The sequence below is a fragment of the Emydura macquarii genome, unplaced genomic scaffold (assembly GCF_026122565.2).
Source record: "Emydura macquarii macquarii isolate MOO-44397 ecotype Brisbane River unplaced genomic scaffold, CSIRO-AGI_Emac_v2 contig_318, whole genome shotgun sequence".
In the NCBI taxonomy this organism is placed as follows: domain Eukaryota; kingdom Metazoa; phylum Chordata; order Testudines; family Chelidae; genus Emydura; species Emydura macquarii.
Genome location: NW_027130455.1, coordinates 1,808,225 through 1,828,708, shown reverse-complemented (window position 1 = coordinate 1,828,708; position 20,484 = coordinate 1,808,225). Strand labels below are relative to the sequence as shown.

The window sequence follows — 20,484 nt, the reverse complement described above, 5'->3', positions numbered from 1 at the left end:
GGCTAAGAGAGGATGGTGTGATCTCAAGCAATCAAAAATATCCTGTGCGGGTGACCTCAAGTTAATCTGTGCAGCTTTTTCTTATGTGAACTCCCAATCATCACTCAGAATTGCTTCTTTCAAAAGCAATATTTATTTTCATCAAGAAAAAAATTATATATTGAATGCAGGAGAAAAGGCTTTCTATAAAAGCTGCATTTAACTGATAACAAAATATATATATAAATTGCACTTGAGAATGTAGGTTCTATCCTAGAAGATTACGCAGAATAAAAAGCTAGTGAGTTGCTTGAAATTATGGCTCTTTAAGATTCCTTTGAAAATTATATTTATATTGTGGTTTTGAAATTCCTTGAACCAAAAAAAATCTAGCTGGGTTTTTTCTTCGAGAGATGATTCTTAAGTTAAAAATAATACAGACACAATGTAGAAGCTATTACAAAGTATAACGAAAGAAAAAAATAAAGGAGAGAGAAACATGCCTCTTTGCATTTTCTGGCAATAAATAAAAGCTAGGGTGTTGCTGCTCTTTGACTCCATCATGAATTATTGCAGCTTGGATCATGGTTTATTAGATGGTTTGTTTTGGTCAGTCACACTATGCATTATTCTCCTTACCGCTTCAGCACAAATTTGAATCCTATTTATGATGCATTGACCTGTGGCATGGACAGGGCCCAAACATAATTTTTTCAGGCCCAGTACAAACTTGTAACATGGGCCCCCACCCACACACATACTCATGGAGGTTGCAGCCTGGGCCGGGCCCCCCAGGGCCTCTGGGCCTTGTTAAAGTGTACCTTTACTCTCCTGTGTGGGGGCCCGGGGCCTGGAAACCTTCATCTTCATAGCAAATGATGGCAACTGATGGCCATTTGATCACTGGTTCTAAATCAGTGCTAAGTGTACTGGGAGTGTGCTGTTCAGCTCCAGTTCAGCAAAGTATTTAAAAAAATGCCTAACTTTAAACTAGTAAGTAGTTCCACTGACATCATAGGGCTTAATACACTAGATTCTTTCTTACTCAAATGAAAAGCTTCTGTGCTGAGCTCCATTATTGCCTGCACTTAATTCAATTGTACAATCTCTGGTTGGCACAGCTGAGACCTTGTTCTGATAAACTGGCATAACTGCAAAAAGGGTTGGAAAGCAATGAACAAGAGAAAGAAAAAAGTAACATGAATCCATGTACTCATAAAACAAATCCACAAAGTAAAGACCAGGCCTCTTCCTGCCACAGGTCAGGAATGCCCAGTAAGGAGAGCAGTTGTACTGGTGTCAAATGCAGATTTTCCAACATAACTAAGATTGGCCTCTCTTGCTAATAATCTAGAGACAGAAAAAGAATGAAGCTGCCTTTACACAATCCTGAAATAACTAACAAATCTGGCAATCTTTGGTTTCAATGCTGTTCTTTAAGTGAATTGCTTTGAAAAAATGATGAATCATTTCCCATTTCAGTCTTCAAGCACCTTTTTAAATAGACTTTTGGGAGTCAGAGAGGAAAAATTAATATAAATATATTTTTAAAAAAATCAAACAAAAACATTTGGAGTCTCAATGTTCAAATAGTGTACAGAAAGTAATACTCATAGGGTAAGTTTCAGGAAAGGGTTGATGAGGTTATAAAAACAAAGATCAGGTAACAGAGTTTACTTGATGAAGGAACTAATTCAGAACATTATAGCTCTGATTTTACTACTAAAACCCAACAGCTTACTAAATTCTCCATATTATATGATTGCATGTGCCAGTTTCAGCTAATTTATGAAATACTATTGTAAAACCACATCTCTCTTTCTGAGAGACAGGAACACAGAGGAAATGCACATAAAAAGGAACAAATGCAGCATTAGTCTACTATTAAATATAGATCCATAGCCATTAAATGTTCCACCCCATTTTCTCTATTACATTCACAACCAAAAGTTAATTTCTCTTCCAGATTTATAATTTGCCTACATTTTACACTGGACAACTTTTAGAGCAGTATCTTGCAGTGTTTAAAACTAGTTTGGACAGCATTTTTTCTCCTTTTCCTTTTTTATTCAGAGCCCTTTCATATTTTAACAGGCATAAGAAGCCATGCTGTAGCTTTTAAGGTGCTTATTTTATCAAGAAGTGAATAATTCTTTTTGTGAAAATTAATGAACGCTGATCATTTTTAAAAGACAGGTGTGGATTAATGAATTAATATGCTTCAGCAAAATGCAGTCCAAGAGATATTCAGTGCCAACAGTTTGATCATGGCAATATATTAAAGTCAGATAACTAAGATTACTGTATATTCTGGCAAGATTATATTATTCCTTATTTTTTAAAAAAACCCAAAACAATAGTGATATTTGCTCTGTTCTCGAAAAGCTAGAACTCGGTAGTTTTGTTTCCAACTTGAATACACATGCAAGAAGAGCGGATATTTTCAGCAACCAAGATGATCTATTTTGACTCTCTACCTAGAAACACAGTCAAGAAGAAAATGTGCAAGGGCCCAATCCTGAGAAATTATGCACAATTTATACTAGATGACAGGACTTCAATAGGAGTTGGTGGCACTCAGGATCATATCCTTGTGCAAAGCATCAATTTATTTCAGTAAGCGTTTTGCTTGAATACAGATTGGACAATTTGCTTTCACTCTAGCTTTATTTCATGTAGTTCTATATTTGCCTTGTGTGTGTGTGTATGTTTCAAAGGAGCAAAGGGATATTCCATTTGGGAACTGAATTAAACTGGATTAACCCTTATGTATGAATACTGGACCAAATTTAGTCTTCATTTACATTCATGTAAACCTACTGACTTCAGTGGATTTGAGCAGGTATAAGCGGGGAGGTGGAGGGGAATTTGGATGTGGGCATGTCTGAGAGTGAAAGAGAGATACAGGTATATATTATAAGGTTATCTCAGATATCTCAGTGGAACTTTTCACTTTCAGCCAGCAAGGGGATTTAGCTACACAATTCTGATTACATTTCAGTGGGAATTGTGTGGTTAAGTCCTATGGTCAAATTTGAAAATCTCAGCCTTCCGCACATTTTGCTAAATTTAATTCTATATTCCTGGATGCTAATACACAAATCTATGATATACCTTTTCAGCTGCCATGGCACTAACCAATATAGCTATGCTGAAACACAGCATTCATTTTTTACTCATCGCGATGCAGGCTACTAGCAAAGTTTGCTTATCAGTGGAAGAATGTCCTCTGATTGCTCCTGCTTAAAATAAAAGGTCCTCTGAGCGGCAAATAGTGCGCTTTGTTCTATTTCTATCGGGGTGGTCTTGAACTGCAAAGACAATCACAGCGCTCATGATGCTCCAGTTGAATATCCACTAGGGCCATGTTGTTCTTGGTTCTGCCCTTCCTCCTGGGATGGCCTGACTCAGGGATGAATTTCAGCACCTGGAAAGACAAAAGTTGTTAGAATTCTTCCAATGACATTAGAAGGAGATCCAGAGGGGTAGCCGTGTTAGTCTGTATACAGCAAAAACAATGAGAGTTCTGCAGCACTTTAAAGACTAACAAATTTAATTTCAGCAGGCATAAGTTTCGTGGGCTTCAGCCCACTTCCTCAGATGCAGTTGGTAGAAATAATACAGCAAATATTGGCAACATATATAGGAGGCAACATATATATATCCAAAGGCATAGACAACAATGGGGTAGGTGGATGAAAGCTGGGTACTTGAGGCCTAATGACAACCATTGAGTAGGAGGTGAGAATGGGTGATCAGAGCGAATTACTTCTTGTAATGAGATACTACTTAGAATGAGAGTATCTCTTTCTCTGGAGGCACAAGCATGCAAAACCTCCCCTAGTTATGAGATGACAGGCCAATGTGTTTTGCTAGATGGTATCACCCCTCAAATAGCTGTGCCTTTCTCCCTACCTCTGTGGGATTGTGCAGTTAGAGCAGACGCTCACAGAATGGATCAAACATCCAAGAACAGCAGCAGCAACAAGGCAGGGGAAAAAACATTTCAGAACCTATGGAGGCTAATGATGCCAGGAAGCCATTATTTTCTGTCTGACAGCTGGTTGCTAGCCCTGAACATCTCCTTCCCCATTTCCTATGCTGTCATACTCCCTCTCCCTGCCTTTCATGCTCCTCTCTATTCTCCCTCCTTCTTCTTAGGAATTCACACATTCCTCTGTCTGAATTTCCTTTTTCCCTTCCCTTCTTCCCCCCATTCCCGGCCTTCTACCTCACTTCTACCCCATATTTATATGGTGTGTTTAGAGAAAAAAAACCACAATGTTCGCTGGGTTTGAACTGCTTTCAAACACTAACAGCCTCACTGTAAATAATACACCATAAAGGACATTTTGCTGGGCCATGTTGCTGACATTTTACTGGCCCAGTCTGTTGAGATGATTTCAGAGCTGAAAATAGACTGTACCTTCAAAGATGCTTTCTGAAACACCCCCTTTAAAAATCAAATACTGCTGCTGGAGCCAAAACCATGATAAAAATTCTCTATTTAAAGAAGCCTTTCATCAAAACCTGACAATTTCAAGTGATTGACATTTGCAAGATCACACCTAGGTAGATTTACTTTTTCATTTTAGAGCAAATGAAAGTGTATGCAGTGGGATGAGAGCAGAGATCTGGGCAGTATTTAAGCTAACAGACCTCCTCGCAGCTTGGGGATTTTCCCTCTGTTTTGTATTAAGAAACATGAGCACAGTATATGTGCTTTGCTGATAAGAGGAGAAAAATGAATTGGCAGACACTTTCCCAGACAAGACAGGAAAGCAGTGTTTGAACAAAGTGGAAATTGGGCTGCTTTACTAGCTGATCACAGAACTGATGTTCAAAGCGTTAAGCCTAGCTTCCATCAAACAGTCTTAGATTCGGGTAAATACAGGAGAACTGAAAAGAATAAGGTAGTAAGGCCAAGTCTGGTGACCAGTCATTGAAAGAAAACCCCTTACTCTGGAAATAAAGCTGTTTTTTGGGGTTTAGCTGGTCACTTCTTTAAAGGAAAGGCACTACTGAATTAGAATAATTCAAGGAAGGTCACCCCATGATACTACCCTTAACTGCTTCTTGTTTTGGTGACATCAATAATATTTTTAGTGTGATGAACTTAAAGATATAAAAAAGGACTATAATATTTCAAAGGAGTTTGATTTTGGACATGTGAAAAAGTAATAAACTCATGGTTTTTCATGTCAAAGGACAATATCTTGCTATACTAAGCAAAGCAAGGAGGCTCAGCTTTTCAGATTATTTTCTCACAGAGAATGTATAACTACAGCGATACCCTCTTCATCACATAAAAAAAAAAACGGAATTAATCATGGCCATAAAACCATTACACTAATAAAACAGAATCAGACAGAAAACTTAACCACTGAGCTGAATTTTGTGTTTATTGGAGGTATAAAAAAGGTTATTATAGCCTTGTAACGTTTCTCATGCAAATGACTATGTAGCAGAACAGTAACATGCTACATAATTTTTTTGCTTTGCAGATGTATTCAAATGTGTCAAAGATTTCAAGGTCAGGTGACTCTCTGGCAACTTCATAGTTTTTCTCAGGGGAAAAAGAAAAAGAATGCTTGCCTGTTCTTCCCTGCTAAAGAATCTTGCTCACTGATCTAATGTAGAGCTAGGATACATTGAAAATACTTGAAGAAAAACAGAAAATTAATGAGAAGCCAGAGAAAAAAATCATTTAGAAGGGAAAAACAGATCACCTGTTTAAGCACTAGCTTCTGAGGCAATGACTTCCGCAGTGGCCAAAAAGCTCAGTTGCTGGAAAAGCATTTAAGGGTCATAGTGAATAAGCAAGAGCTTCAGTGGTGCTGTGGGAAAAAGGGCTAATGCGATCCACTGATCTATAAACAGGGGAATAATGAGTGGAAGTAGGGAGGTGATTTTACCTCTGTATATGGTATTGCTTAGACCAATATTGGAACAGTGCATACACTTCTGATGTCCTGCATTTTTTTGAAAAACTGGAAAGGATGCAGAAAAAATGTTTCAAAGGCTGGAGAAAATGCCTTACAGTGACAGAATTAAATAACTCAATCTGTTTAGTTTATCAAAAAGATTAAGAGGTTACATGATTACAGTGTATAAATACCTTCATAATGAAAAAATACCAGATATTAAAGTGCTTTTTAATCTAGCAGAGAAAGGTATAAACAAGAACTCATGTCTGGAAGCTGAAGACAAATTCCAATTAAAAATTAGATATACTTTTTAAAAAGTGAGAATAATTAAACATTGGAACAAACTGCCAAGGGAAGGACCCACTACCACGCCTGGATTTCCATCTTCTGATGTCTTCAGATCAAGACTGAATGCCTTACTGGACATTTTTTTAGCCAAACATGGGTTATTGGGCTAGGTATAGGGGAAAATGGGTGGAATTTAAAGGTCTCTGATATACGGGAAGCTAGACTAGAGGATCTAATGTTCCCTTCTGTATTTAAACTCTATGAAATTCTGAAAGCACTTCATTGCAATAATTTACCACCAGTAATAAGAGCAGTGGAAGCTGTAGTCTATACAGGACTATCTACTCCAGTGTGTAAAATAGCACTCATGTCCTATTTGCACTATAGCTTCTAACTTTGTTAATACTGGTGGAAGTATAATGGAAGTGAGTTTTAATTATGGATTTTTAATGTGTACAAAGTAGTAGGGAAGAGTAATTCCTTCCACTGCAGGAATCATCGGGTGAAATTCTATGACCTATGCTATTTAAGAGATCAGATTAGAAGACCACAGTTGTCTCTTCCAGTCTCTATGAATGTTCTCTGAGGATAGACATAAATTTAGTCATATACAATATCCAGCTAATATCTCCTAGTTCACAGATGTTCACTTTAGTTCTAATACACAGTAAAGGATGAAAGAGAACACAGCTAATAGCACTTGCAAGAAGAATGGCAGTGTCAAGCTACTAATACTCATTTGCTTTATGATTGTACTGATACTAGCGCTCTTCTCTGTTTCCATCCTCTCCCTGGGTAGTCTCATCCACTCCCATGGCTTCAGCTACCATCTCTACAATGATAAAGGAAGGTTACTTTCTTTGAAGTAACTGGAATGATTCAAGATGTGTGGTCCCTATAGGCACACACTGTGGATATGCCTGCACTCCATGTGCCCAGGATTGCAAATTCTTCAATAGCTGTGTCCCTGGGTCTGCACCTGCACCCTGTGCATCTTTTGTGCTCCCAATCGACAGCCTCACCAGTTTCTACTTTATCGCGAATCCAAAGAGAACCTGAGTAGAGTGGAACAAGAATGGGTCATGAATACCCACAGGGACCACGCATCTCAACGAACTCCAGTTACTATAAGGTAAGTAACCTTTTTTTTTTCTTCCAGTGCTGCTTCCTAGTGGTATTCACTATAGGTGAGTCCCAAACAGTGTTTAGTTAAAAGGAGGGTACGAGGAAGCGTGCGTGCTGCACAATGGACTGGAGAATTGCTAAACTGAAGGAATCATTTCCAGCTGAAGCCTGAACTAGTGCGTAATGCCTGGTGAAGGTGTGAACGGAGCCACAAGTTGCGGCTCTAAATATCTCTGAGAGGCATCCCCTGTAGGGAAGCCACTGAGGCTGCTTGCACTCCAATCATGTGAACCTTGATGGTGTGAGAAGAGGCTTCCATAAAATCATAAGAAAGGCGATACCGGTGGAAATCCATTCAGGGAATCTTTGGGAAGAGATTGCTTCCCCTTTCATTCTTTCAGCAATAGTGACAAATAACCTTGGAGACTTCCAGAAAGGCTTTGTTCTGTATAGGAAAAAGGCCAGAGCCCTGTGTACATCAAGTGAGTGGAGCTTCCTGTCCTCTGAGCTATGGTGAGGCTTTGGGTGAACCACCTGGTTTAGGTGAAATTCGGAAGGCACTTTAGGGATGAATTTGGGGTGCCACCTAAAAGATATTTTCTCTCTGGAAAAGACTGTGTATGGAGGGTCTGCTGTAAAGGTCCCAAGCTCACATCCTCTCCTAGCAGAGGTAATTGCTGTCAGGAAGGAAACCTTCATATAGAGGTGTAGAAGAAAGCAGGAGGCTCAAGGTATGTCCAGGGGTGCCAATGGGGGGAGAAGAAGGGGGCTCCTCCCCCACCTCCGAGTTTTATACAGGTGGTCTGATCACACCCCACAATGCATGTCCTAGCCCCAGGCGGAGCTCTTAACTGAGTAAGGAATGTGAGTTCTGCAGAGGAGAAGGGCTGCTCTCAGCTTGTGCTCCTGGGGCAGGGAGTCAGTATTTTGTTTATAAACAAAGGCAGGGTGATTAAGATAAGAAAGGGCTGGTGATTAAATTAAGGATCTGGAAGTCCTTAGATGAGCCCATAAAACAGGACTCCCTGGGAGAGCGCGGGGAAGGTTTTGAAGCCGGAACAGGGGATTCAGAAGAAATACAGTCAAGCCCTCTGAGCCAAGGGGGTACATTCAGAAAGAGGGAGATGAGGGGAATAGGTAAAAAGAAGGGGCCAAAACCAAGGGAAGGGATAGCAATGGTATAAGTTCCCACTCTACTTATGGCATTTATGTGGCCCCATCACTATATTATCTGAGCGCCTCACAATGTTTAACCCATTTCTCCTCACAGCCCCTCTGTGAGGTAGACCAGTGCTGTTATCCCCATTGTACAGATGGGGCACTGAGACACAGAGACTAAGGGCCAGATTTTCAAAGGTATTTAGGCATCTAGTGGGATTTTCAAAAGTGCTTAGAAGGTTGGGTGCTTTGTAAACCCCACTAGATGCCTAGTTGCATTTTTGGGTGCCTGAAAGCCTTTGAAACTCTGTCCCTAAGGCGCTGGCTTGTGGTTATACAGGAAGTCCATGGGGAAAGTAGACCCCAGGTCTCTCAGGGCCAGCTCCCTATTCACGGGACCAGCCCATCTCTCTGCTGCATGCTGCAAAAAAAGAGGACTCTGATAGATGGAAGCAAAACCAAGGCTGGTTCTCTGAGACTCCAGTAAGTGGTTCCAGGCTATTGGGAAGGATGTCATGATTGACAGCAAGAAAAGCAGCACAGAAGTCAGGATGGGTAAAGAAAGAGAGAGAACACGGGTCAGCTGAGAGGAGATCACTTAACCCCCAAAGGGTGGCAGGGTGTTTCCCATGCTGGGTTGTACAGCAGTGGCTGCTGTGAAATTTAACGGAAAACCATCCTGTTTTGTCATTTTTTGTTCTGAGTTTGAGAAAAGGGAGGAATGAGAAAGAATGAGAAAGTGTTGTATGAGTATCAGATGTGTATCAGATGAGTATCAGATGTGTTTATGCCTCAAATTCTTAGGGTTCCAGCTGTATTCAGGCCAATTCCAGAACAAAGAACAGAAAATGCATCCACAGAGTCCATAAAGTCGATGATTATTGTCATGATTTGTATTATTCACTGGGCACCATCTTTGTGTTCAGCAGTGTTCAGAACATGCCATAAAATATATAGCTTTGGATAAGCTAGCTCAGCTATTTAAGTATGAAGTGTATAGTTATTGAGCACATCTATGAGTGGAAATAAAAGTTTTACCTGATTAAGGACTGGAAGATTTGACCCTCCAAATTATTTTCAAGTGGAAGAACTGCTCAGAGCACCTCCAGTGCCTGTTTATTTTCCTTTCCTGCCTGCAGTGGCCCTGATATACCTCAGAAGACTCCACTTTTTTCTGTTTTAAAATGTGGAATTTTCTTGATGTTTGGTTTTAAATATTCTCCTGTGAGAGCTGCAACTCAATCAATGCAGTGTTGTGTTTAAGAGCTTTTAAACAGAAGTGAAAGCAGTGCTGCCAACTCTCATGATTTTGTCATGAGTCTCATGATAATTATTATTTTTCTTAAAGCCCCAGCTCCTGGAGTGTGATAGTGGATATATGATTATTTCAGCCTTCGGGAAAGTCAGTTTCTAGCCTTCATGGCTGTGGGAAAGCTTCAAAATGTGATCTCGGTGCACCCTAAAGGGTCAAAAAGCAGAAAGCAAATAAAAACGACACCAAATCTATTATTTTTACATACGATCATGATTTATAAGCCAATCTTATAATTTTTGGTGAGCCTGACTGATGATTTTTGAACATTTGGGGTTGGCAATATATTGAAAATGACTTGAAAATGTTGATTTCATTCGTGTTTAAAGTCAGTTTCTAGTCTATTATCTGTGGTATGGTAACACCCCTAAAACCCAAGGCAGGTGCAATATAAACTCACGGGGCCTTGCTCTAGTAGGATGCTTCTAAAAGTTAAATGATCTAGTCCAAGATTGGTGAACTGCAAAAAGTAAGTAGTCTAAATGATAAAAAGTAATCTAGATTTTTCTACAATTGTTTCAATTGTTGTATTCAAATTTGTTTGTAACAAAGTAAGAATGTACATTAATTTTTTAAACCTAACCAGTGTCCCTTAAGTGACTTGACAGAAGATGTCAGAACATGTTAATATTAGAGGTGAGTGGGTCAAATATTTATTTATTTTTTTTTCTTTATATAGGAATTAGAGGGCTCCTGTCAGCTAATTTCTAAGTTATTATCTGCAAAAAACCTAGACTTTTCAGGTGCCTAAGCAGCCTCTGGAATCACGGTTAAAATGGCCCCCCTCACTAAAATCTGAAATGGCCCCCCTGGGTACGTCTTCACAGCCTGCAGCAGCGAGCCTCTCAGACAAGAATGACAGACTCGGGCTCATGGGGCTTGCGTTACCACACTAAAAATGGCTGTGTAGACGGCACTTTAAAGTAGTGGCTAAGGCTGGAGCTCAGGCTCTCAAGATGACCCCGCTCCCTAGGTATCGGAGCCTGAGCTGCAACGTCTACACAGCTATTTTTAGCTTGGCAGCGCGAGCTACATGAGTCCGAATCTGTCAGCCAGGCGGGGAGGTTTGCTGCTGCAGGCTGCTGTGTAGACATACCCAAAGGGTTCAAGTGGTGGGCTCATAAGAATGGAAAAGGCAAGAGTCAGGTCCCTCACAGAGACAGGCTTAGATACATGAAGGAATGCTCTACGACACCTTCCAGGAACTTCACAGTAGTGGGATGGGTGAACACAGGGCAGTTCTCCACCGGACGATGGAAACCATTAATAGCTGCCAAATGAACCATTCGGGATCTAGCAGACAAGCCCAGCATCTTCAAGGAGAAAAGATATTCCAGAACTAGAGGGATTCCTGATAGTGCTGCTGACGCCACAGGGAGAATGGCTTCCACTTGATGGCATAGCACTTCCTTGTAGAGAGTCTTCTCCTACTGCGACCAGGCTCTCTCTCTGTGCTCACTGTCCACCCAAAAACCATGCCGCCAGATGGGGAGAAGCTGTACCGTGGTGGCTGGTCCTGCCCTCGTTCTGAGACAGTAAGTGCAGGAATGGCTGAAGGTGAATGCATGGGTGGGAGGCCAACTGTAGGAACGTGGTGAACCAGAATTGTCTCCGTCACCAGGATCGCTGCTGCCTAATCCAGTTTGATCTTCCCAAGGATGAGAGGTAGCAATGGTATGGAAGGGAAAGTGTACATCAGCAGGTCTGACCATTGCACCAGGAAGTTGTCCCCTATGATGCTGAAGCCTGAGGTGGCTTGGGAACAATATGCTGGGCACTTTTTGTTCTGCTGGATTGCAAAGAGGTCCCAGGATGGAGTAACCCAGTGATAGAAGACATACTGCACTACTGATGGGTGGAGCTCCCACTCATGACCACTGCTGAGGCTGTCCACTAGGGAGTTCATTACCTCTGGAATGTGTACTGCCAAAAGGCCAGATGCACCGGTTTCACAGCTGGACTGCTTCTCTGCAGAATGGGGGCACACAGTGGTCATGTCTGATCTGACTTGGACGTGTGTGGACCGAATAAGGGGAAGGAATGCCTGGCATGCCTCGTGAACTGCCTGAAGCTTGAGAAGGTTGATATACAACCTGTGTTTCTGCAGAGACCAGGAACACTGAGCTGTCTGATTGTCTAGATGTACTCTCTGTCCTAGCATGGAAAGCATTCATGATGAGAGTCTTTGTAAGTGGTGCAAGGATGAAGGGGACCCCCACACACCCTTTTTCTTTCCACCATGTAAGTGACAAAAGCACGTTGGGGGGAAGAGAGACCTTTTTGTCCAAGGAGTCTCTGCTTGGAGCACAGACCATCCTGAGCCAGATCTGAAAGCACTGTAGCCTTGGTAAAGGGGTTATGTAGGTGGATGTGGCTATATGGCCCAGCAAGGCCAGGAATGACCAGGCTGTCATCTGAGGGTTGAGCTGCAGCTGGGTGATGAGATCCCTCATAGTAAGGAACTAGTCTTGATGTAAGCAAGCTCTTGCCCTGTTTGAGTTGAGATTTGATCTGATAAATTCTATAACTTGTGTGAGGGTTAAAGCAGACTTTTCTGCATTTACCTGCAACCTCAGAGCATGAAAGAGTTCAAGTGAGGAGATGCCTGCTGCTCGATATGTCCAACCCCTGAGAAGCCCATAATCAAGGTAGGGAAATATTGCCTTGTCTGTGAAGGCATGCAGCCATCACCACGAGTACTTCAGTAAAAACCCACAGGGCCATTGAGATGCCGAAAAAAAGCACTCTGTACTGGAAGTGCTCTATGCCCACAGTGATATGCAGGAACCTCCTGCGAACTCTGTAAATATCAAAATGAAAATACATGTCCTTCAAATCCAGGGCCACAAACCAATCGCCTTCATCCAGAGAGGGGATTATCAAGGCTAAAGTGATCATCCTGAAATTTGAAGATATTCAGCTGTTCAAGTGTAGGATGGGGTAAGGAAATATCTGGCATAAAAGCCTTCCTTCCCCCTGTGATGAGGGGGGTATAGGCTGCATTGACCCACAGCTGAAGGAAGGAGTCAGCCTCTTGTTTAAGAATCCTCTTGTGAGGGGTGCCTGAAAAGGGACAGGGACTGGGGCTTTGGAGGGGGGTGGGAGACAGGAATTCTAGCATGTAGGTGGTTAATATGATGTCCAAGACCCATCTGTCCAACTTGATAAGGTGCCACATTGAGAAAAAATGGGCTAGGCAGCCACCAAATGGGGGGAGGTAACAGGTGTTACGGAGGCTGACTGACAGCTCTTGGGCCTCCCATCAAAATGCCTTCTTGGTAGGTGGAAGGGGCTGAAGAGAGGAGGAGGGTGGTGCTGCCTATCTGCCATACTTGACCTTCTATCATTTTCTGTCTTTTGCCAGAAAAAATATGGAGATGGCAGGTGGTATGTAGGAGGAGGAGACTTGGAATATTTTCTATGGGATACTGGGGTATATATCCCTAGGGAGTGGGAGTAGCATGAGGGTCCTTGAGAGTATGCAATGATATCTGGTTTTTCACTAAAAAGATTGTTACCCTTGAAAGGGAGATCCTTTATTATAACTTCCTCCTTAAGGAACCCTCAGGCCTGCAGCCATGATGTCTATCTCATGTCTACTACGGTAGCTATGGAACGTGAAACAGTGTTCACTGCATCGTGGGACTCTTGGAGGGAAGATCTTGTGATCAGTTTTTTCTTGTCCAGGATGGACTGGAACTGAGGACAGCATTCCTGTGGCAACTTATCAGCAAATTCCAAGACTTTGCTGTAATTAATGAAGTTGTACTTTGACACCAGTATATGATAATTTGCTATATGGAATAATAGGCTGGCCAAAGAGAAATTCTTCTTCCCAAAGAGATCCAGTCTCTTGGTTTCCAGAGGGTGGACCTGGGCTACTGCAGCCTACTCCATTCCATAACTGCCTGGACCACTACTGAGTTAAGACTAAGGTGGAAAAATAAATATCCTTCTCCCTTGAAGGGAACTAAGTACTTTTCTTGGCCCTATTAGGAGTCAGGGCTTAGGTAGCAAGCCTGTGCCAAACTGACTTAATGAGCCTCACTGATGGGGAGGACCACCTTGGAGGGACCAATAGCCCAGAAGATGTCCAGGTGTCTGTGGGTAGGATCCAGAACCGCCTCCACTGGGATCTGAAGAGATTCAGTGATCCTCCTTGGGAGGTCGTGGTACTGCCTGTAATTGTCAGGTGAGGTGAGGGAGAGACTGGTGTCATTACTTAGTCTGGGGAGGATGAAGAAAGAGCTCCTGGTGGATCCAGTGGTACCGGCTGTACTGCCGCCTCAATCAAAGGCTTCTGTGGAGATTGTGAATCCTCTCTGGGAGAAGACCATTGCTAGGTGTGATGTGTAGGGTCCTCATACACTGCTGCCCCAAAGTATGCATGCCAGGAGCTGAGGTCATATGAATAGGGAAGTGAGCCCCACAGTGGGTACCGTCGGTCACTTGGCCAGTAATGCAGCTTGTGAGGTCGTGATGACACCCAGGTAGCTCTGGAAGCTCTGACTGGGTTGATGGTTCTTTGCCATAGTGCTGGTACCAGGTCATTTTTATCTGATGAATAGGAGTTGGCAGGGTCAATGGTACCACCCGACCTGACTCTGACTGATCAGACACAGGAGTTAGTGAGTAATACTCTGGTGGTGCTGGGCCCTCAAACTGATGGCTGGACCTCAGGACCTACGAATAGTTGACAGAGTTGGGAAGTCTCTCAACAAAATTGGATTTGAGAGGATCAGAGATTCCAGATCTGTATAAATTGCAGATCCCCACGAAGAGTGTATCAAATTCTCACTGGAGGAGAGCTGGCAGGTTCTTGGGTTTGACCAGATTCACTGGTGCCATCATGGAAGTGGTGGACTTTTTCTGGACTGGTACTGCCAGTGTAGAGGGAGAAGGGGGTCCCTTCTGTCTCTGCATAGTGCCAGTGTTGAACCTGACCTCTCAGATTTCTAGGCATTAGTAGCATCTGGCACCACTGGTACTGGCCTTTCTCTGTGAACTTTCTCTGGATAAACCCTGATCTAGGGAGCGAATTCTCAGATGGTGCTGGAGGAAGGGGAAAGGTAGACCTCTTTTTGTAGGTTTTTTTGGTGAGGGGGGGTGAGGGTTATTTTATACCTCTTCTTGTGAAGGTGTTTACCTGTGCCTTCATTTCACAAGAGTCCTTGAGACTGGAGGACTTTGAACTGATGGATCCTGGAGCTGGAGGGGTGCTACCCGCTGGCTCAGGTCAACTAGATGGGGAGTGGAAGGGCCAAGGTCCAAATGGGGCCATAAAGGTGTCTCCAGAGTTTGAATTCCCAATACTGCCTGGTGCATGGGGGAAAAATGTGACAAATATTGCACCTTGAGGGAATGTCTGTTTACATGAAGCAGCATAGGCAGCTCTCATATGGGTTGCTCAGCAGGAAGACCTGGAGGCAGGACTGACAAGGTTTGAAGCCTGGAACTTTAGGCACAGTAAGCACCCCATATGGTACAGGATTTAATAGAGAGAGACTAAACTAACTGTCAAAATACAAAAACTATTTATAACTCTTTAGAAGTTTGAAGATCAAGCAGGAATGCTGGAAAGAGTACTGAACACTGGAGGTTTCTGTACCAGAACGTAAACAATAGAAAGGACGTGGAGAGGTGGTTGGGTGGTGCTGCCCTTTATGCCCTCAGTTGGGAGCATCAGAAGATGCAGGATGCTGGTGCAGACCAATAGGCACTGCTACTGAAGAGTTTCTGGTCCCGAGCACACAGAGTGCATGTGCACCCAACAAGGAATACCCATAGGGACTCAAAGAAGAACTTACAAATCTTCTTCACTCCAGAATTTTCCCACTGTACACTGTCTCACTGATGTCACCATCAATTTCAACTTCAATGAGGCCAAAATTGAAGTCTTATATCTTCTCCCCACTCATTCTCTATCCCCGAGGAACACACCATTGTCCTCCCTGTCACTCAGTCTTGTTACTTGGGAGTCATCCTTTACTCCTGCTGCTCCCTTGCATTTCTATTCTGGCTGGATACAGATCCTGTAAAGCTCTCATTATCATCTGTCTTAAGCACTGTAACTTACCCCTTAAGTCTCTTTTCCACACACATTGCCCCCTTTAGTTCAGACAAAAATCCGACTGCATTCCTTGCCCATTGATCTAACCACATCAACTCCTTTCTAAATGAATTCTTTCTTAGGGATCCCTTCTTGTCTCTTACTGCATTGCCTCCATTGCTACACCAACCTGTACACCTTATTTGTCCAATTCTTCCAGGGGTTCCCACATTCCATACTGCCTCCTATGCAAGGAAAACCCTTCCTGAGCTGACACAGGAGGCCACTACCCTCTATTCACTCAACTGCTTCCTTAAGGCTCAGTGCTCCTGCAAAAGCAATGAGAAATCAGTCAACTATGTGACATTTTATTGGTTATTAAGGAAAACCTAAAATTTCTTTATTGCATCATTTCATAACCACAGTATCTTATTGCTGGGATTTTCATCTGTTCTCCCCCATGCTCTTCTGTATTGTCTGGTTACCCACCCGCCCGCTACGTTGTGTCTGATGAAATCTGCTTCTAAACAGCTTGTAACAAATTTCAGTCTTGGCATAAGTATTCGGAGATGACTAGTCATCTACTTGGGCACAGCAAGAAATAAAAAATACCCCTGCTTATAATACTCTGAACCTGGTGGTTTGGATCCATCTCTGCTACCTCTCATATTCTGTGTAACCCCCACACCATGCATTGGCCATCATGAGACTTAGGCAGAGTGGCTCTAAAATTGTGAGACTGAGAGGAAAGAGAAAAGAATATCTGTTAAGATTCCGATACACAGTGAAAAAGACAACAGGCCTTTTGCAAGACAGACAGGTCAAGAAGTGGGTAATAGGTGCAAGAATGGGCCTCAACACTTTCCTTTTTTCCTTAAGTGCCTCTCAGCTGTCTCGCACAGCACAATCTTTGTGGAGAATGTTTATATACTGTGACAAATTCCAGTTACTGCCTTAAGGGTGCTCATCCCTCATGGAAACTCATTTCACATCTCATCAGTTACAGCAATGAGATGGGGAAACTGATTTCTTGATTCTCAGAGGTATGAACATGCTGGGCGGATGGCACAGGCTCAGTCCTAGCAGCATAAAGAATTGGACTGAGATCATCCACAGGATATTTTTTCCCCAATGGGCTGAGCCTATGCTCACTTCAATTTTAGAATATAAGATTTCTCTCTGGAACAAGTATTCTACTTATTTCCATAGAGAACTGGGTGCAGAGGCAACCGTGTTTTCATTTCAAGTCTATCTTAGCAAGTTAGATGAAAGCAGACATGGACATTTGATCAAAGTATGCTATATTCATTTACATTTAATGATTATTGCTTTGTCTTTCCTTTGCATGGAGCTCAGTGGTGTGCCTGATGAAATCACTTACTGAAGAAGGTGTTTGAGAAAAGCTTTGAAAAGGAATTAATGCAGATGATGCGAAGATTGGCCAGTTTCATTTGCAGGGGTTTATGCCAACCTGTTTTAAATTTTGATTCACGTCTGCTTGTCCTCTGTGAGTTCTGGGCTCATGCAAACCAGTTTTCTTTAATTTCATGTTGGAATGATGTGAAACCATCCTGCTTCACAAGGTTTCTGTTCAAAACCATAAATTGGGCAGTCTGCTCAAATCAAGGCCCTGTTTAATTCCAAAGGTTCTTTAGGGTTTGTTTGTTTTTTTGGCAGACTCGTCCCAAGTTTCAGGCTTGTAAGAAAACTTTTATGTCTCACTATTAACATTTTGCAAAGCATTAGAGTAGAGGGGGCTATCCACAACGAGATATTTTCTGCTGCCTGGTAGCTAATTCCTTGAAAATGGACAGAAAAGGGCAGAATATTTTATATTCTTGGTGAAGCTTCTGAAGAACTAAAGCAGTTATCTGAGGAGATCAAAGACCACATGACAGCTGCTAGTCATGTTGCTTAATATGCTGTGGAGAGTGCTCAGATACCATAGTGATAAGCATGGTCTAAGAATTTGAAGAGACTAGAAAAGGGATCTAAACAAGAATCAACAATACTAGGACAAATAACTCTCTCTCAACCTCTCTCTCTCAGCGCAGTTAGTACTGGATGTACAAAACAGCTCCTCATTTAAGTGCATGAAACTCACGGGATAACTGGGAGATATTGACTGCAGGTTGGAAAAGGAGAAGTTTGTTGCTGAAAAATTTGCCTTTTCTGGTTCAACCCTAAATAGGAGTTTCATTAAGTGGTGACTTAGAGTCTTTCTCAGGAACACACAAAGATGAGGCAGACCTCAAACACTACACAATTTCTTGTGTGATTGCCCAACAAATCGGCACTGTTGAGGAAGAAAATATTCACATATGACAAACAGTGACAATGGATTCAACAGCAGTCCATTAGTTCAGGCTCCAAGAGACTGTTTAGGCAAAGTTAACACCAGGAATAACGAAGGCTCTGAGGAGTTTCACCAACTATGAATGTCTTATGAACTACATCATCTTACACCATCTTCTGATCCCTTCGGCATGTAAAATGTACTAATTTAGATTCACCTTTGAATTTGGTCCTTAGACTGCACTCTCCTTAAACTGGAGGTGGAGATTTTAAAGGAAATTAACAGCTTTTGTGATGTAAAAATAAATAAGAAGCCCTGCCCCTTCCATTCATGATTTATCATCTTTTGAGTAAACCTCAGTGGGTTTTAGATCAGGCCTATAAAAAATAAAGCAGCTACATGGCTTTAAAACAGATAACCCCCCCAAATCCCTCTCACAACGTCCCCGCTACCAAGCTGTTTCTTAAGTAAAAAGACAATTAAACATGGAAGAAGAAGAAGAAAGAACAAAGATGTTTGGCTAATGCTTGGGCACAGAAAAACTAAAGTTATTTACAGATGAAAAATATTTTGGACCAAAATTAATGGACATATCTGTAGTGTATCACAAGTGGATTTTTTTTGCCTAACTTGCATTAATGTCAGTGGGAGCCATGCCGCTAAATTGATGCTCTTTGTGCTGTTAATTCATCCCCAAGAGATACCTTTAAATTTATATTTACAAAAGCCAGGTCATTCAAAGCTGAAACACTGTCTTGAACTCATACTCTTCTGACAGACGAAAAGCACGGTAGAATACATTAATTAAATAGGCATAATATCAACTCTGAATTTAGTGAGCTAAATTTTTGGGAAACACAGGCATTGCCATAGTGATTCTGACCAATGCTGTTTTATTTGCAGGGTTATTGTAGCTATTTTGATCCCAAGATCTGAAGAAGAGCTCTGTGTAGCTCAAAAGCTTGTCTCTTTCAATAATAGAAGTTGGTCCAATATAAGATATTACCTCACCCACCTTGTCTATTCATTGTTTTATTAGTCTAATATCCTGTTACTACACTACTAGATGCATCAAAATGCCCAATAATGAACAATTATTCAATAGCATGTTTATGGGGGAAATTTCTTCCTAACTGCTGTCAATAGTTGGCTTATGTCCTGAAGTTGATGCAACTGAAATTCATATTTGTGTGTCTAATTCATATTGAATCTTTCTAAGCCATCTGCTATAATAATATTTTAGCGGTAGCTTTTATAGGTTTTCTGTGCAAAAAATCATTTTTGTCATTTATATTTTTTAAATGTTTTGCCTTTCTCTTCATTGACTCTCCCCTTGTTCTTTTGTTAAGCAAAAGGTAAAATCAGAGGGCCTAATATCCCTTCTTTGTATCATTCATTAATTTTATATACCTACACCCTATTGTCCCCTATTTGTCTCCTCTCTAAACAGTTCTAAGCCTTTCAATCTCTCCTTATACAGAAGTTTTCCATTTGCTGCCCTTCTCTAGACCTTTCCTATTTCTGCCTTATTCTTCTCAGACTTAATGATCAAAACTGAATGCAGTATTCCAGGTGAGGGTGAACTATAAGTTTATTTAATGGCATGATAAACATTTTCTGTATTATTATCTATCACTCTCAATTCATACAGTGTAATGCATTGTTTCCTTTTTTCACACCAATGTATTGAGCAAGTGTTTTTATTAAGCTGTCCACAATGATACCTAGGACCAAATTTTCTTCTGGCTTTCATGCTGTGCATGCGATTGCACGTCAGGTCAGAATTTGGCCTTCAGTCTTTTTTTCCTGCATGAATGACTGGTTCACATTGTTCCTTCTAATGTACACTGCCTGGCATTTGCCTACACTACATTTCATTAGCCATTATGTTAGGTACTTCTGAAATTCCTCACAGTCTTCTCTCGTCTTGACTCACCTAAAGAATTTAGTATTATCTGCACATTTCCTCACCTCACAGTTCACCTATTTCCAGATCAATAATAAATACATTAAATAACACCCAGTCTGAAAACTTGTGAAACCTGAAAGTTAGCCTTCATCTATGTTGAAAATTGCCCATTTATTCCTACTCTTCGCTGTCCATCTCTTAACCAGTTTCAAATCCATGACAGATTGTGTCTTGTAGATTGTAAACTCTTAGAAGGAAGGAGCATATCTTTTAAAATTCTCTCCAAACTATTATACAAAGTTATGGTGTTATATACATATTTGTATATAAGCCATGCTGGCTTCTTTTTATCAGCTCATAGTCAGATAGGGGTATTATAATTCCACGAGACTTTTTAAAAAATTATTTTACCCAGTCTTGAGATAAGGTTCTCTGGTCTGT

At 41.6% G+C, this 20,484-nt stretch overlaps 1 protein-coding gene across 3 annotated transcripts in view; it reads right to left on the bottom strand.

Annotated features, from left to right (window-relative positions):
* Positions 1 to 1,056: 1,056 nt before the first annotated feature.
* Positions 1,057 to 20,484, bottom strand: part of PDGFD (platelet derived growth factor D) — a 175,448-nt gene continuing 156,020 nt past the window's right edge. For all 3 annotated transcript variants that reach the window (XM_067567692.1, XM_067567707.1, XM_067567697.1), the window contains one exon: positions 1,057 to 3,406. In XM_067567692.1, the coding sequence (XP_067423793.1) occupies positions 3,272 to 3,406 (135 nt within the window). In that variant the 3' untranslated portion in view covers positions 1,057 to 3,271. The remainder of the gene's footprint in view (positions 3,407 to 20,484) is intronic.